This window comes from Hydractinia symbiolongicarpus, chromosome 13 (assembly GCF_029227915.1).
Source record: "Hydractinia symbiolongicarpus strain clone_291-10 chromosome 13, HSymV2.1, whole genome shotgun sequence".
Classification (NCBI taxonomy): domain Eukaryota; kingdom Metazoa; phylum Cnidaria; class Hydrozoa; order Anthoathecata; family Hydractiniidae; genus Hydractinia; species Hydractinia symbiolongicarpus.
Genome location: NC_079887.1, coordinates 22852026 through 22870541, shown reverse-complemented (window position 1 = coordinate 22870541; position 18516 = coordinate 22852026). Strand labels below are relative to the sequence as shown.

Sequence of the window (18516 nt, the reverse complement as noted above, 5' to 3'; positions counted from 1 at the left end):
CGGCAAAAACAACTATGTCAAAACAACAACAAAAATAACGACAACGGCGAAAATGACGACGATATGACAACGAGAACTACAATGCGAAATAACACAAACAGCAACAATAAATAGCTTTATCTTGCTATCTACTTGATCTAAAAATATAACCACAACAAAAATAACAACAACAACAAAAATAACAACAACAACGGCAACAACAGCTACAACCAGTCTTGTTCCACACTTAAAATTTTATAAACACACAAATCCAACTTCATCAAAAGGTATTCTCTCGTTAACAAGATCAGGAAAAACAAAGTCTTCACTAATTCGTGACTGTGAAGATACATTACGCAAATGGACGAGATTTGTAATTTCAATAGGATTTATCCATATCTCATTACGCTTATTAGCAAGTGGCATATTTTTCCATGTATAGAAATGACATAGATAACCACATCATTTTGAATAACAAACACACGATTGTAGTTTCCTAATGAGGAATATTCTTCTTGCGAAGCAACCCTGATCTCATCTTTATTCAAAGGTATTTGAAAAATTCGAAACGTGCAACTCAAAAAAACTACAGCACTCCACCAAAGGGTGCCATTTCTTTTTGTATATCGTTTAGATAAAAACAATTATAGTTTATGTGGAGGAGTTTTAATTAAAAGAACTAGTTGCTTATATCAAAATCCTTTAGATGGAATTGACGTGAAGATATTTTCTAACCAATATAGAATAACTATTTTAGACAGGGCTTGATAAGAGATTTGATATACTTAGAGATAACTACATCTTCGACATCTATCTTTTTAAATCGCATGCATAAACGTCATAGATAATAATTGCTTTTATCGACTCTATTTTTATCAAAGTACCCACGATAACATATTTAGATTCTGCGAAGGAGGGTGTCTATTCAAAGCTCTTATTCGAGGTAAATACCTCGTTCAAGTAGGTAAGCCCTTAAGACTTTTATTCTGTGCTTATACTGAGAATTAAACCGAAATGAAAAGTTGTTATGAGTTTATTTTGATTTGCACTCTCCATCTTTTACTGCGGAAGTAAAAAAGTTGGTTAGTAAAATAGAATCTGTTTGAAGGTGGCATCTCTACTTAATAGCTACATGGAGTTTCGAGTAATAGAGAGTAATTTATGAGAGTTTATTAGAAAATTTTCATCGTGCCAGCAAAAGGGTTCGAGTTAAGGAGAGATCAAGGAGGTTCCTTCTTGGAGAGATTCGAGTAATAGAAAATCGAGTTATAAAGGCAGGAGGGTGAGAGAATAGGTCAAGGGAGGAGGACGAAGGAGGAGGGAGAGGAAAGAAGGCCGGGGGTGGAGGACGAAGAATAAGGTCGAGGAAGGAGGGCGAAAAGGGAAAAAGTTGGTCAGTGAATGCGGAACAAAAAGTAATTTTCAATTTTTTTTAATCTACTTATTCTTATGAAAATATATTTGTTGTTGATCTTATATAAATATAGAACACAGAGGAATTTAACCAACTCTCCCTTTTATATAGCAATTTTACTTCAGAATCTTAAAATATTCATCTTTTTCTCTTCCTAATTTTGGAGTACTAAAAGGAAAAAAAGATCGGCAAAAAATTAGTAAAAAAATCACTATTCTGCCATCTTTCTGCCAACTGTTAATTTTATTGACCAGGTGATATTAAAATTCGTCGAACTCCATCTGTTCCAATTTAACAGAAAATTGTATTTTAGAAAAACATGTTTAGTCACGCAAGAGATCGACCTACAAAAGTAATCAAGTGTTTTTTTTAATAAAGACCTAATCCAAATCTTAAAAGGAGATCTTAAATAGATCTTAAATAAATTTTAAATATAGGGAACTTTCGCAAACGAACCTAGGACGGACTGCAAGCATTTGTTGTTTCCATGGTTACAACCATTGCTATGTTTTTAAAAAATGATTTTGCACAATTAAATGCCACATCGTCAAAACCAGATGGAGGATTTGTTGCATTAACTGGAGTGGATGAAGTATAACACCTTCTTTTAGAAACAAACATAAAAGATAACCCCAAACTTGATCCCAGGGCTTTTTTTGATATAAGGATAAATCATCCTCGTAACAAAAACAAATCGAGTTGCGAAAGCTCCCTTATATCTCGTAAAGATAGAAACACAGACTTAACTTTTACAGGAATTGTGGTCACTGATATGTTTTTTTAAAATTTTCTTTTCTATTAGGTTTTAGGAAGGTTTTGAGATAAAGCTTTTACGATGTGTTACACACCCGTCGATGTATTATATCATATTCAACCCGTTCTCAAAGTGTTTTTAAACTTAAAAAAAAGCATAAAGAAAGTATATCTGAATCTACAGGAATTAAATTTTCATTCAAGGAGTCATTTGTGGAGAAGCTCTCGTCGCATATGATAGTTGAATTTAATTTCGTATGTATGGCCAAGGCCGGTCACGTGGTTTTTTAAGTGTTTAAAGGGCGTACAAGGCATGGAAGCGCTCACATGTCAATTAGTTCTTGAACCGTACACGTTAAAACTGTTTGATTACCTATAAGATAAGCAGTTTTATTTTGAATAGTTTATAATGTTGTTGTTAATAACAGTGTAATTTTTTAATGATACCCTTAACCTTGGAGGGTTAGTGGCTGTAGCACTGGGGTCTAAGGATATGTTTCCCCATAGAATGGGGTTTTTCGCATCCGGCTTAGCCACGATTTCGGAAACCATTCGATTGTAAATTAGTGGTTGTAATTTAGTTCGTAGGAGATATAGGTATTATATTGTGTTTTGACTACCGATAGCACACGGTTCCTAACTAAGATGACACTACACATAACTACTACTACTAGTCGAAGTTCTTTGAGTCTTCCCTGTCGCAAAAATAAGAAAATAAATAAGGTTATTTTCGGTTGAGCGCAGCGAATTAGAAAATAATTATTCTGTGTGTTGAATTCAGTTTGGTTGTTTTTAACTTCCTAAGACATTTTCATAAAATTTAAGGAGCTTGAGCCCTGTTTTTAACTCTAAAATTCTTCTCAGCCAGAGATCTGTCAATTTGTCCATGTACTTTTAAATTTCTTATTGTGAGCAATATTACCTTGCTTATAAGAAAGACGTTAACGTTAATTAAACTCCACATTTGCGTGCAATTCCTGACAAGATTCACAACATTTACAGAGAATTCTGTGCGCTAAGTAAAACCTGCGTTTCTTATTTAAAGTATGCCTTATTGGCACTTATAATATCTAGCTCGAACCCAGTGCCTGTAGCATTTTTATATGTAACGAGGTTTTTGTAGATTAAGAAAATGTTTTCATTTCAGCATGGAAAGTTTACCTGAATGGGTAAATTAAACACCTCTACACCTCCGTCTAATAAAAGCACTTTTGGAAATTTGAGATTACTCCTCCCTCTTTTTACATCTCTTTATTAAACGTTTTTAGAACCCATAGTCTATTCAAGTGAACAACTAATTCTAATGTAGGCATGGATATAGGAGAATTAACAATAATACTTTTCTTAGGCATAGTAGCTAAATTCCTTAGCACAAAGCCAACACGCGTTACACCAAGAGTACGGCTAATAACAAAAGAAAAGACTCTTTCTTTTTAAACAATGTTTCCTTTATTAGATTTAGAGTCTAAACATCTTTTCTGAAGTTTTTTATAAGACAAGCTAATTGCTGATGTCCTTTGAGTAAAGCCACATCATAAGCGGTCCTCCCCCAAGATGTTATGTTGCTTTTTATGTTATGCATGAGCAAACACTCTGCAACATCATAATGGTTATTGTATGCAGATTTGTGTAGGGAAGTCCAGCCATAGAAGTTTACGGCGTTAATAGATGCACCATTTTCAAGTAGCAACTCTAGCATATTACTGTAACCTCGTTCTGAAGAAATGTGCAAAGATGTGTTACCTCTGGCATCAATTTTATCTATTTGGGCACCTCTTTGTAAAAGCATTTGTACGGAATGGATTTTATTGCAAATCACGGCTAAGTGAAGCGGCGTTAACTTAGCTTCGTCTTGCACGTTCACATGTGCTTCGTTTGAAAGAAGAAGTTTCATAATATCTATGTATTCATATTGTGCTGCAATATGAAGGGCAGTGTGACCATTACATGTTTTTGTATTCATTTTCACAGAATGTTTGATTAAGATACTGACTGATTCCAATTGATTTGAGTAAACAGCCAGATAAAGCGGTGTTTGGTTGAAATTGGTTTTATCATTTGCATTAGAACGAGCCATCAAAAGAACACTGATAGTGGTTGTATGTCCATTAAAAGCAGCGGCGTGGAGCGGCGTCCAGCCGTAGTTATTTTTAGAGTGAATGTTGGCCTTATTTTCAATCAACTGCCACGTTACGTCAGTGTGATTATTAAATGCGCTTAAATACAACGGTGTTTGACCTTGTCCATTTTTTTTGTTTACATCTGCGCCATTTTGAATAATTAACTCTAAGATGTCTCGATAACCTTTCCAGGCTGCGATATGCAATGGAGTCCATCCCCTCTCATTAATAGCATTTACGTCAGCATTATGGGAAATAAACAACTCTACAAGGAGGAGATCGTTACGCTCCACTGCAGCATGAATTGTAGCATTTTTTAGCTCAGAAATTCCATGCACGTTGGCTCCATAGGAAAGTAATAAACCCGCTATTTTATAATTCTCACTTTCTGTAGCAATTTCGACAAGGCTTTTGCCGTCATATCCATGACCATTAACGTCACAGCCGTTCTGTAATAACAACTCTACCGTTGAATATTTATCATGCTTCACAGCTACTGTTAAAAACGTCTCTCCTTTTCCGTCAATCATATTCCGTTTAACGTCATATTCAAAGAGAAGTTTGATTACTTTTGCGTCGCCGGCCTTTGCTGCAATGTGAGTAGGCGTTTGTGATAAGTAGTTAGTCAAATTAACGTCGGCGCCATGACGTAATAAACTACTGATTGCTTCGTAGTTGTTTGACATGCATGCTGCGTGTAAAGGAGTGTTCTTGTGTTTGTCGCGGATGTTAATGTCGAAGCCTTTTTCAACTAGTAATGTTACCATTTCTTTGCTTCCAACGGCAGCTGCAATATTTAGTAGAGATTTCTTATATTTACCGAATGTCGTAGTGAGAATTCCTGGTTGGTCGTTTATAAGACACTTTATTCCTTCTGTGTCGTTGTTCAAGACCAGATTAACAATCATCCGAGGTGAATGGTTATCTAAATAATATAAAAAGCTTTTAGGTGAATAGGGGCGTTGATTTTTAAAAACAATTCTTACCCCGCAGGTGAAAGTTTACGAATGTTTAAGTTTTTCGAAGCATGGCAAAGATTACTTTTATTCAGGTCTATAATTTCCTGTATAGACAAAATACACGGTAAATAATTTCCTTCAGAAGAATGTTGGAAGGGTTGCTTAAGAATGACAATTACGCCGAAAAATAAAATTCTCCTATATTAATCCTATTTAGCATGGGGGAGCAGAAAGTGCCCATTTTAATATCTTCTGAATTACGTGTTTCGTTGTTATGAAATTGTGTGACTATTGTCACGATGATGTCACTAGATTTAAGATATTGCTTAAAACCACCATAGTAAACGCTTTAAAACGGAAAATGCTATAAGTTCTGATCTAAGGATTATACAAGTATGAGAATTTTATAAAGTGGGTATCTTATAAATTCAAACATTTTAGCAAAGTTTTTCCACATGTCAAATCCGTTTTCCCCGATTTTCATGATCTTCTAATCCGATATAAAAATATATGGGGGGATTTTTCAGGATTTTGCCAATGATTCTAATTTCTCTGCAAAAACCGGAAGATATGTTATGAATCAATTATACCACTAACGGAAAATCAAAATAGAGTAGCAAAATATTGCTTAAGAGAGATTTTTATAGGTAATAGTATTTCCCCGATTTTAGACTTTTTAATGACGTCAAACAAGAAATGCTTACATCGGAAAAAAGTTATTATGATAAGTCTGTCAGAATTTATGAATCGCGGGATCTTTAAGCCCCCATACCTTCAATGCTCAAAAAGCCCATGCCAAATTGGGTTAACAGCCGTATTCATCTCTGCGTGATCTATTAGCCGTGCTTCAGAAGCACAAAAAGTCTCTATATTATTAATACCCGTATCCTCCTTGTGCGCGAAAAAGAGAGTCGTGTATCGGAGGCATGAATTATTAACGAACACAAAACAGTAAAAAGCGACATATGTGCGACGGACGAATTCCCATGGATTTTTCCACGGACTAAACGTTTAGTCTCTATACTAATAGTGTCGTCTGTCTTTTAGAAATCGTTGCAGTTTTATTTCAGACCCTCACAGATTAATTTCTTAACTTATAGACAGAAAAGCACAAAATATCGATGTGGGAAATATGTGTGACGCGCGAAATCTGAGGACCGGCGAACCCCTGGATTCTTTTTTCATATGCTAAAAACTAATCTCTACAAATAATAAGACCCGTATTTTCTCCTTACTTTTAACGTAGATGGATGTTTGGTTGTTATTTTATACTTTTTTTTAAACATCGAAACAAGGCCCGCAAGAGAAAGCATGTTTTAGAAAGAAAGACGTTGGCCAAAAACCTCATTCCCTGCCTCGTTGTTTTTTTTTAATATTGGGACGTCGAGATGTTCGTATCGCTAGTTTGTTATCAGAAAAAATATAAGATTCCCTGGGGACGAAGTTGGTTAAGCAAGTTTAATCAAATCTTTTTCGCAAATAATAAACGGATTTTTAACTTACCACAAACACGTTGATATAATTGTTGTCCAAAAAGTTTGTTACAGATTCTAGATAACAAATCCATCTTCCCATACTCTTCTAAACTGTCTCCCACTTCTCAATAAACAGCATTTTTATGCTACGATATCAGTCCGCTACTTAACCTTTTTAAAATTCGCACACAACCTCAAAACTGTAGACAGCCAAAGGTTAAATGCAGGTAGCTGTCATAATATTCGCATTATTTTAAACATATCTGCTTTAAAAGATTTTAAAGAACATATAAATGCATTTCTAAAGAGCATGAAATGAATGTTGTAAGCGACTTAATAGACAGAAACAAAAGAAGCTTTACCAAATTGTGTCGCGTAAAAATTACACGAATGTAGGTTTAACGCATTTCCGCGTCCGTATTTAGCTTTTTTAAGGTACATTAAAAGACATTGACGCTTCTTTGATAAATAATCAGATATTTTTTGAAAAGGTCACTAGATGACGTACGTTTGATTGGCTGCAAGATTAGTTGCTATGTATAAATCCATGCCATGTCGTAATGTATCTTCTGTTTTGTTTTATTGTCTATGCATACCTATAGGGTGTATTATATTTAAATATAAAAGCATTTCTGTTAATACGGAAATTTTTTGTTGTGCTAAGTTTTATTTAAACTTTTTAAAAAAGATACCAGAAGTCTGGTTACGAAAGTGGACTCAGAACATCTTCCTCACTCAAATAAATCTTCTGGTTCCTTGTCGGAGTTTCTATTCCTTCGCAACTCTAGCATCTCTCTTATTCGAACATTCTCTCTTACTCGAACATCTCTCTCATTCGAAAATTCTCTCTCAATCGAACATTCTCTCTCACTCGAACATTCTCTCTCACTCGAACATTCTCTTTTACTCGAACACCTCTCTCATTTGAACATTCTCTCTCATTCGAGCATTCTCTCTCACTCGAACGTCCCTCTTAATCGAACAATCATTCCGGTGGCTTGCCGGTTTTGTTCTTCCTACATGCCTTTCCTATTTTAAGCAAACTTTCTGGTCCCTTTTGAGTTCGGGACAAGAGAATTCACTATTAAACTCTTATAATTATAGCCACAATTCTCGTTTTTAATTTCGCGAATCGCATAAACCTCTGAGATGACCAAAACAGTGGTCACTCAGTTAAAAAAAACAATGAAGAAATAGGTGTCAGGATAAATATTTGTTTTCAAAAATCAATTCTAGGCTGTTTTTATTAAAAATAAAATTTCATCTTTTCAATGGTCACTCTTTCTTCTCAGGTTTGTTTGGAATGTGGAGATTTCTTTTTAGTTCGTCGATCTTTTTCGCGTAAGATTGCGCCATTGAGTTTACGATAGAAACGAGAAAATATATAATCATGCCGGTTACGAGTTTTTCGAAAATGAAACCAAGAATATTTGTTCCCTGAAAAAGATAAAAATTATGTTTAAAAATTACTGCGTTAACCCGAGGTTACCAAAGAAATTTGTTTCGCTATTTTAAGACAATATGACGTTTTTTTAAGATATTTTCAGGACATGCACCCTAACAATTTATTCACAGACACTTGGCACAAGGTAACATCAATTTTTTTGGAGAAAAATTTTTATGTATTTTTTGAACCAACAAAACGTAGCTATCTTCCATGGTTCCACAAACTTGTTAATATAACACCACTCAATTCCGTTAGCCACGTTTGTAATATACGAAAATACGAAAGCAATAATTGCTTTCGATTTTTAATCCCAATTTTTCCCATCCTCAAAAACTGATCAATCGCGAAAATAAGAAATCGCTGAACATACAACAGGTCTTACCTGGGCGGCCTCTGCACCTCCGACTTGGTGTAATTTATTTATTTGTGTTTGAACAGCCTTTTGGAAAGGAGCTTGAATATAAGAACCGACATATGGTATATCGCTAAAAAAACATTGGAAAAATTAGATTTTTCGCGAATAAGTGTCATGCAAAATATAAAAACAAGATAAAAACACCACAAAGTAATAAAGGACATAATGTGGATATAAAATTTAAATGCAAATCTCAAAAAAAAAAGAAAAGAAAGAAAACACAGAGCGTAAATTCAACACAACATTGCGTGACCAAACTTTCACCCAAGAGGTTTTTTAAGGCATTACCTGGTCTCACTTACCCAACATTTTATAAACAGATATGTTATCAACACACGAAATTAACTAACCCCACTTACCCAAGAGGTTTAAGGACAGTTACAACTTAAACCACAAGCTTGACCGCCACATCACATTCATTGGCCGCACTTACTGAAAAAAGTTCGAGAACTAATCCACCATTACTGAAACATATCATTCATTGGGCGCACTTACCCCAAACGTTTAAAAACAAATTCAACATAAGCGTTAATACAATATAGCACTCAATGGTCACACTTACCCAAGAAGTTTAAGAACCGCTTCAACGTAAGCTTTACTGAAACAGAGGATTACAAAGGTTTGCTACAAAACAAAAGAAAAGAAAATGTAACACGAGCACGAATTTGTAATTTTTAAATTATATTTGTTTTATCAGAATATGCTTATTACAAACCTGGATGTGCATTTTTATTATCGCTTTGCCAATCAAAGTGGCTCCAAAGAATGTCCAGAATGGAACTAGACAATGTCCGCACGTGATACCAGCCAAATCAAATAACGGATTTGGAATCTAAACACAACATTATCGTTAACAGACGCGGACATAAACTCACTATCAGCATAATGATAACTATGCATCAACAAATAACGTCGCACCGCCCTGAGATAATAACAAAAACACTATCCCCGATTTTCCTGGGTACATCACAGCTTTTCTACAAGCAGGGATTAGAGTATTTAATACCTCCCAAAACATGCATGCAAAAAGTGCCTACATTAGTTTATAGCATGGCTGTAAGTTGAGGCGTGACTTGTAGTGACACTTCATCGTTGAGACTTTGAAATTGTGTCAAAAAATTTACATATAGTAATGTTATGTCTAAAAATAACACTTATAAATCAGACATTTTACAATCACGCACTTATACAACAACACGGAAAACGAGTTATGTGAAACACCCTCCACCTGTGCGTTTGTTTCTTTCTATTCTATGCTTTCTATTCTATCCAGAGTTTAGTAGCTGTTGAACATATTTTCCAAACACGAGAAGAAAAAAGACTACACTAGCAGAGTTTCTTCTCCGAACGCCCCTGTGAGGAGACTTGAGGTAAACTTTTAGCTTCCATAGTTATAAGGACCAATTTTTTTTTGAATAATTCAGCTAATAAATCTCATCAATTACGGTTTTTATTTCGTTTCCGTTTCAAAATTAAAATAGAGCTTAAAAATGACTAACTTACGGATGCAAAAAGTAAGATACCAAAGAAGCCAACTCTCTCAACAATTTTAGGAACAGCTTTCTTAGCCCGTGTGAACATATCCTAAAAATGAATTTAAACAAAATGAAATTTTATTACTAAGTGAAAATAAAATTAAACCAACATGAAGAAATTAGAGTTTTTGAATCTAAAGCATCTGTTCAAGACTTTACCAAATGTGTAAATACCAGGATTAGTGACATGATTATTTAATAGAGAAGATATAATGGTGGAAAAGGAATTTAAACTTCGTTCACACTTAGGAGTAACCAATGTAAACAAAGCTTACGGTGCTATCAGAGCTGATTAATTCTTCTAATTCTTCAAGTTCTTCATTATCAGGATCTTCTTCGCCAGACAAACGTGCTGAAAAAAATTCGTAGTCGTTAAAAACAATAAGAATAACACAAATATACTTAGGCACCAAATGAAACGCTATGAGGATCAGATAGAACATGATATGGACCAAATGAAACGCGACCAAATGAAACGCTATGAGGACCAAATGAAACGCTATGTGGACCAAATGGAACATGATGTGGACCAAATGGAACATGATATGGACCAAATGAAACGCTATGAGGACCAAATGAAACGCTATGAGGACCAAATGAAACGCTATGAGGACCAAATGAAACGCTATTTGGACCAAATGGAACATGATGTGGACCCAATGGAACATGATGTGGACCCAATGGAACATAATATGGAAAAAATGAAACATGGTGTGGAACATGATGTGGACCAAATAAAATGTGATGAGAACGAAATAAAACAGTGGACAAAATGAGACATAGTGTGGACATGTTAAAAGCCGGCACATTTCCATGATGGTAAAATATTTACATTTAACATTTGAAGTCAGTTTTTACTATTTGTACATAAAGACTTACCGGCTCGAGCCATAAAATATGGTGGCAATTCTCCTATTGCTGTCCCTGCACCCTATGAGTGATCGGTTAACAAGAGTTAATCAACAAAAAGTTGTTTACGACAGTATATGATATAATTTTTAAACTGAAATACCATTTAAGGTAATAATTTTTGTTGCAAAGGCTTTTAGTCCTTGGAAGAATGTTTGTCCTACAAATAAATTTTTCATTTTTCAAACTTTCCGATTTAAAAAAATGGCAAGTTTCTCTCACAAAAGTTTCTCTAAGCTGGGTTTCCACCTAGCGCTAACGAGCGGTGACTTTTTATGTTTCCACATAGCTATAGCTAACGGTAATTATTGTTAATCTTTATGTTTATTTCTTCTTCTAACATCAATTTTTTGAAGATTTAGTTGAAAGTATGGATTCAGAGGAAGAGGATTTAGCTTTACTTGGATATTTTTTTATTTTTGATGAAGAGAAAAAGAAAAAGAGAAAACATCGTTTTTGGGTTCGTGATGTTTACAAAAAAAAGACATGAGCAGGGAGTTTTCAATAATCTTGTCAGGACCTACACAGCTTGGCGATAGAAAATATTTTTTTAGGTGAACAGTTTTTACATACAAATAAACTTTTCTATTTAAGATACGAAATATAAAAAAAAAATTGTCTACTTTCAAAAATAAAGACTTTCCACCCCTTTCTGAACATAGAAAATCGGCTTCCTTTGATGTTGAACGGTAACTAGCGCTAAATATGAAAAAAAATCATATTTAGCGCTAGTTATCGTCCGTGAAAAAGTTACTGCTAGCAAGCTGTAACTTTTTTTTCAGTTTTTTTTTATCGCTAGTATCACTCATTAGCGCTAGATGCAAACCAAAATTAAACTTAAAAATACAGATTGTAGCTAGAGGGGAATGATCATTTAATTCCAAAAAGCTAGTACATTTCGGAAAGTTTTATATCATCTCAAAAATATGGTAAGCAAGTTTGCTCACTCATAATTATCCCAAGTTAATTTGTTTTTCAATTCCGCAGACAAACATCTATATATTTTATGTTCTTAAACAATGAAAATAAAAAGATCAGAACACGTAAAGTTTAAGAAGAAGTACAGGAATTTAAGAGTTTCTAAGAAGCGATTGTCAGCCAAAAGCAACAAAGTCAAAATTTGCTTCACTCACCCACATGACTGCTTCTAAACGAACTTTACTCATAATGGTTAAAATATTTACAACACTTGATGCATCTTCACTACTTGGACAGATAATTCTATATGGAACACGAAAAATAAATTAGTTGACAATACCAGTCTGTCATAGCAAGAAAACCAAATACTAAAGAAAGACTTACTCATTAGGGTAGGGAGGTTCAGGAAAATTTAATGAATTGCATTCCCAAGCAGCAAGAGTCACTTTTGCAATGTGAGGTCCCTAAAAAAGAGTGAAAAAAATATTGTCTCTGTTTTTTGTTTGTAAATAAAACAAAACATTTGCAAAAAAATTATATACTAAAGGCTGCGCATTTAAACCTTTTAATTACAGGCCAGACATAAGTTTCGCTTATAGAGTATATTTATAACCAGTAGATGGGGTGCAAAAATATATTGGATGGGCACGCAATCTAATGCCCACAGCAACCCCATCTACACCAATAACCCTTCCTTCCAAAAAACAATTAAAGCAACAAAAAACAACAATGGCTATGACAAGAGAACAAAAACATCAACTCCAACCCCAACAACAACAACAATAACAACAATAACAACAACAAACAACAACAACAAAACAACAACAAAAACCATAAAAAAATATATATATATAATCTAATATTTACCAAGTATAATATGAATGTGTGCAGGCCTGTACCAAGCCCAACCGATGAAAGTACTCCAAGACCTATCCAATACGCACACCATAAGATATCACTTTTAAATGCATTTATGTAGATTTGATGAGGACCTTCCAAGAGATAAGCAATAGAAATTACCAACGTTATCAAAGTGATAGATGAACAAGTTTTCTTGTGTTTTAAAACACTAAACAGAAATACAAAAAAGTTGCTTTAGATATGTGTAAAAAGCAGAGCATTGAAGAAATATTTGAGGATACAAGGTTTAAAGTCTTAACTGCTTAACAAACGGTAGTAATTTTACAGAAATACGGGTTAAAAAAGAACATACAAGAAAAACCGACACAAAGAAATTGGGTGCTAAGTTTATTGTTAAATACTGAAGGTGTTAATTTGTTGTTCAAGACATTTGGTACAAAGGTGATTTTCAAATAGTGTGAGAACATTAGTTATACATAAATCAATTGCCAGAGAGGATTCAAGACAGTTGCTTCAATGGAGGAGCTTTAAGACAGTTGGCACAAAGATAATTGAAGTATAAAAACATACTTTTTTTTTTCTTTTTCCAGTAGTTCAAATAATTCAAGGATAAAGTAGTGGATAGTTATCAATGGTTTACGCCAAAGTACAATTTTATGGCGTTCTTCTCGCTCAGAGTGGCGTAGCTCCTTTAATTCTTCATGACTAAATTGTTGTTTAAGTAGACCATTTGATCCACCATTTTCTAAATTGAGAATGGTGTGAAGTAACAACAATAGGTAAAAATTGACTAAAAATTAACTAAATTCATTAACGTGCACACAGAGAGACATTATAAACGTTTTTCTGTCCTTTATCCAGTTTCAAAAAAAATTAATAGAACATTCAAAGCAATTACATACTTACCTTAAGAGGACTAGTTTTTGTGGCAATTAACTTTGGGGACACAAAAATGTGTATTTTGCAAGAATTATATATTATGTAAATTTAGAAGATTTCTTTTTTTGCACAGAAATTAATTAAACCAAGTTACAGATCCTGAGTTATTGAGTCGTCATCAAGAAATTAAAAGGTCCGGCACAAGCAAACGAGTGTCATTTTGGCAAAAAAAATTATGTTAATTAATTCACCTTTATAACATCTATGCATTGATAAAGTTTAAATGCATATCCCTTAACCGGTCTAAAATTACTGATGACAGAAAATATCAAAGTTTTCCATTACTTAAATATGACATCATAATTTATGCAGCATAATTAAATCTGAAATTCTTTAAATGTAAATATCTTGAGAACAAAAAGAGCTTGTGGTTGTTATATGGCGACACTGTGCACAAAAGAGTGAAGCTATAAATTGTTTTGCAGAAAACTTTGCAAAACAAAAATAAATGTTTTTTACCTGTTGACATTTGTAAACCTTTTGTTCTCTTTGTTGCTCTAAAATAAAAATAAGGAAGTTAAAACTAGATAATGACAAAGTAAATAAACGTCGTAGAGGACTCTAAGAGGGTCATCGCAGAATTTAAACATTGACTATACATAACTAGTTATACTTACTTCTTTAATTCTGGATCATTAAGCAGATCTCCTTTTAAACGGTCAATCTAGTACAAAAAAAAAAAGATACTAATGTTAAATTTTCAGCTTAACATTTCATGTATACCTGAAATTTCACGTGTCTATTGTTTAAAGAGGTTCTGAAATAAAAAAAAGGATGTTGGACTTAAATTACAAAGCTTAAAATATTTAACGCTTTTTTAAATTCTTTTTTTTTTCGTTTCAACATATCAGAATTAAAAAATTTTAAGATTTGATTCTGCCGTGGAAATTATGATATCATATAAGGAATAGCAATTTTTGACATTTTCTCTCATTTTATACATTGAAACTTTAACATCATTGTTGATGACGCATTCAATTTTCACTCACATACTGATATTTGTACGCCGATGCATAGTTGGTATAAGTGTCTATGATGCTAAATATTAAATCACAAAACACATCGAATTTTGAACATTGCTCAAGTTGTTTCAATTGGATAAGAAAGAAGAAACATTAACAGCCTGACAGCTTATAATATTGCAATTTCAAATCCAACTTCAGAATCTTTACACTCTGATGTTGCATTTAATCATTTCTGTCTGGTAAATTAAAAAGTTACATTGTTAAGAAAATAACATTTTAATAAAAATACATAAACGTTTATAATTTAACTTGTTACTTTGTGTTCTGTCATTAAGGTATGTTTTTAATAGATTATGCTGAGAAGCGTAGCTACAATCCCCCACAAAAATTGTTGTAGATTTCTTTCTACGTAAATGAAACTAAAAAATTTTGAGTGATCCTATTTTGAGCAGCAAAATTTTATTTTGATGACATTTGAAATTTTGAACAAATGGAAAATTCTATGCATTTAATCATGGTGGAAAGAAGTAGCTATGTTGTTACTGTTCCAAGAATCTGGTGCTTTTGTTCAAGGATAGGAAGATGAAGACTAATAGTAAATAGATAGGTACATACCAAAACAGCTTTTAAACCATAACTTGATAGGTTTCTTCGTTTTAATTCTGTTTGCAACTCTTTAACTGACCAAGAATTTAAATTATTTATTTCTGACATGAGGATTTCAAAGTAGTCCTTCTCTATTTGTATTTTTTATTTTTTTATTTCGTATCTATGAAATAAAGTATATATAATATAAGGTTTTCACAAGTGTCTCCGAAAAAGAAATGAAGAGAAAACTCCAAATTTCCAGGAAAACTTGTTGAAGTAGATTATTCTGTAAAGCCAGTGTGTCAAAAAATGTGACTAAAAGAATTAAAACTCTGTCTACAAATGCACACTCTCGAATGTGCAAAAGCAGCCCTTTCATGGTTTTAGCCATAAAGAAAAAAACAGCAAATATAAATCTTTTTTTCACAAAATAAAGGGGATTTTTTGAGACACATGAGAGAGGTTAGGTGTCCTGTACCTCAATACAGCTTTCGGGCGAATGTTCTCATGATGTAATACCAAAGAAAAAACATGTTTAATAAAGTTTAAAAAATCTTTTTAAAAGGGGAAAGAGAAATAAAAAATGTCTAGAAATATATTTAATCCCAAAAACATATAGCAAATCTGCCAACACATCAATGTTATTTCAACTTTGCACTTGTGATTAATACGTTTCACAAAATTCATTTCTATACAGCTTAAAAAACATATAACGTTGTAGTAAACAAAAAATAGTTAAGTGTGAATCACACTTGCAGATATTCACATCGCACTTGTAAATTTTGCGATTTTTAAAGAGTGAGATTTTTTGCACACCATAGCACACAAAGTTTTTTTAGCGGGTGCTTTTTTGTCGCTCTGGCATAATTCAAGAAATGGCATGCATAAATCATTTTTTGGAGGGGGGAGGAAAAAACCATTGACAGCTAAATTATTTAACAAAATGCTAGTTTATTTTCCTGTTTTAAAATTAGAGGGTTGTAGTTAAACAAAAACATTAACATTACACAAATATTTCTGCAAACATTGATTTTACTGAGTTTAATTTTAGAAGAAAGATAATATAATTCCTTACATTGCATCACCAAAACTTTTTTAAGACATTTTGAACTATTAAATATTTGCCAATTGACTGATCCTGCAACAAAACTACAAGTTGGAAAACGGCAAACCAACAATTAATTAAGGACAACCTCAAGGAGAATCAACAATGTTGTTATCAATTTCAGCGTATTTTTCGATGATTCATGTAAAAACTTTGTCTACCTAGTTCTACACGTAAATGTCATGTTGCTACTTTCAATGTCTTAATTATGAAACCATGTGGACAAGTTGTTTTACACTAGATAGATTGATTGGCAATTTAAATGACACACATTGTTTTCATTAACAAGACTGCAATGTCAGTAAAAATTGTTTTAATATAGACTAAAGTTTCCTTATTTGCTTTTCCGCGCAGCCCACTTATTAAAATATACAAAACTGGGTGTAGCTAATATATATATATAGTTGTTAGCCGGTGGAAAAATCCATGGGTTTGCCCGTCACAGCTAAGCTACCATTTTGCGTGACAGACAGACGGACGGACAGACGTATACGGGCATTAAAATATAGATAGCAATAAAAATAATGGATTATTTTAAAAGTTTCGCTAATTCTACAAAATTATCACATCCAAAATGTAGAGGAATAATAATTTGTTTGATTTCTAGCCTGAAATTGCAATGTACAACCAGAATTGCAATAAAATTCCCAGAACACAGCGAAATATCTCAGAATGCACCAAAATTTCCTAAGGTACCATGGCGCCAGTGCATTCCTAGGACTGTCAACCCTTGTTATAGTTATCTTTTGGGGTACAAATTTCACGTACATTCTGTGACTGGCAAAATAATAACTAAATAGAGTAGGAATTAAGTAACTGCTTTGTTTAGTTAGAGAAATAAACAGTTTTTTAACTATAGTTTTAATATTTGGAATATATATTTACATCAATTGGTATTATCCATATTATCATTTTGGTGCATCCTGAGATATTTCAGTGTGTTCTGGGAATTTTATTACAAATTAGATTTTACATTGGAAGATTGTTCCAGGCTAAAAATAAAACAAATTTGTTTGGTTAGCATCATTTTTAAAGTGAGGCGGTTGAAAATTATTTCCCCCGAAAATATTTATCGAGTGTAGAATGGTAACTTTTGATGACATATATTCTTTCAGTCGGAATGTTCTCCTTCGTTGCTCTCCGACCGTGAGGTACAAAGTGGACTTTTCATTGTCAAACCTTCACAGTAGCAACCTTAATTAAACAGTTTTTACAAGCAAAACGGCGTTAAAATGTCTCAACATGGCAAAAATTAAGCAGTATCTAAAACATATTAAAGGTTGCCTCCGGCGTTATAACAAGTTAATCTTAATCGAAAGAAATCATTAAAACATTATAGAAAAAGGTATTATTTAATGGTTTCGTACAAAATAAAAGCACAAACACGATTTACTTATTCCATGTTTTCATAAAACCTTGAGCTTCGACCGCCATTATTGCAGCATTTAAAACACGCTTCAAAATCTTGAAAAAAACATCAGGATACGTCCTGACGTCACAAGAGCCAAAACCACAGACCGTCTTGCAGCATGAAAACGACGAAACAAGATTTCTATATGAAATTAATTATTAAGAAGTTGTTCCGCTATCACAATTTTAAAAATGTTTTCTCTTTCATATTGTAAACATGGTTTGGTGTGCAGCAGTAGGGTGTAAAATTTACAGAGCAAAAAATCAAAACTTTTCTTTTTTTAAGCTGCCAAAGGATAAAAAGCTTGCTGCAGAATGGAAAGCAAAAATAAAGCCGGAAGATCTTCCTCAGCTAGTTTTTCTATGCAAAAATCATTTTGAAGGGCACTGTTTTGATCAGTCGATTGAGATGCGAAATCGTCTAATGAAAAGTAAGTAATAATTGCCTTTTCGCATACACAAATTCGCAATAATATTCTTACTGGCGTGTTGGTGATAATCTTAGGCGAGAAACCGCAAAGACGAAAGTTAATATCGGATGCAATACCAACTTTATTTGCACATTGTGAGACAGCACCAAAACAAAAAAGTGTAAAGTTAAAGATTGAAAATTGTCAAGTAAGTGCAGTAAATGTAGAATATAATTCTTATAATTCTGCTTTCTTAATTTTGTTTGATGATGAAAAATTCACTTGAACCGACCGATGCGGATGATTTCACTTTG

General features: G+C 33.3%; 2 protein-coding genes across 2 annotated transcripts in view; both read right to left on the bottom strand.

Annotated features, from left to right (window-relative positions):
- Positions 1-3596: 3596 nt before the first annotated feature.
- Positions 3597-5606, bottom strand: LOC130623751 (ankyrin-1-like). Its single transcript, XM_057439268.1, has one exon. It carries the CDS (start codon positions 5172-5174, stop codon positions 3612-3614), a length of 1563 nt encoding a protein of 520 aa, XP_057295251.1. The 5' UTR covers positions 5175-5606; the 3' UTR covers positions 3597-3611.
- Positions 5607-7894: 2288 nt separating this feature from the next.
- The window catches only part of LOC130623752 (vacuole membrane protein 1-like), a 33921-nt gene continuing 23299 nt past the window's right edge, over positions 7895-18516 (bottom strand). The window contains exons 2-15 of the mRNA XM_057439269.1: positions 15305-15460; positions 14342-14388; positions 14184-14221; positions 13356-13530; positions 12792-12993; positions 12309-12388; positions 12140-12227; positions 10977-11028; positions 10373-10449; positions 10066-10146; positions 9278-9394; positions 9125-9186; positions 8530-8632; positions 7895-8137 (exon numbers count right to left, since the gene is read on the bottom strand). Of these exons, the coding sequence (XP_057295252.1) occupies positions 7976-8137; positions 8530-8632; positions 9125-9186; positions 9278-9394; positions 10066-10146; positions 10373-10449; positions 10977-11028; positions 12140-12227; positions 12309-12388; positions 12792-12993; positions 13356-13530; positions 14184-14221; positions 14342-14388; positions 15305-15403 (1383 nt within the window). The 5' untranslated portion in view covers positions 15404-15460 and the 3' untranslated portion in view covers positions 7895-7975. The remainder of the gene's footprint in view (positions 8138-8529; positions 8633-9124; positions 9187-9277; positions 9395-10065; positions 10147-10372; positions 10450-10976; positions 11029-12139; positions 12228-12308; positions 12389-12791; positions 12994-13355; positions 13531-14183; positions 14222-14341; positions 14389-15304; positions 15461-18516) is intronic.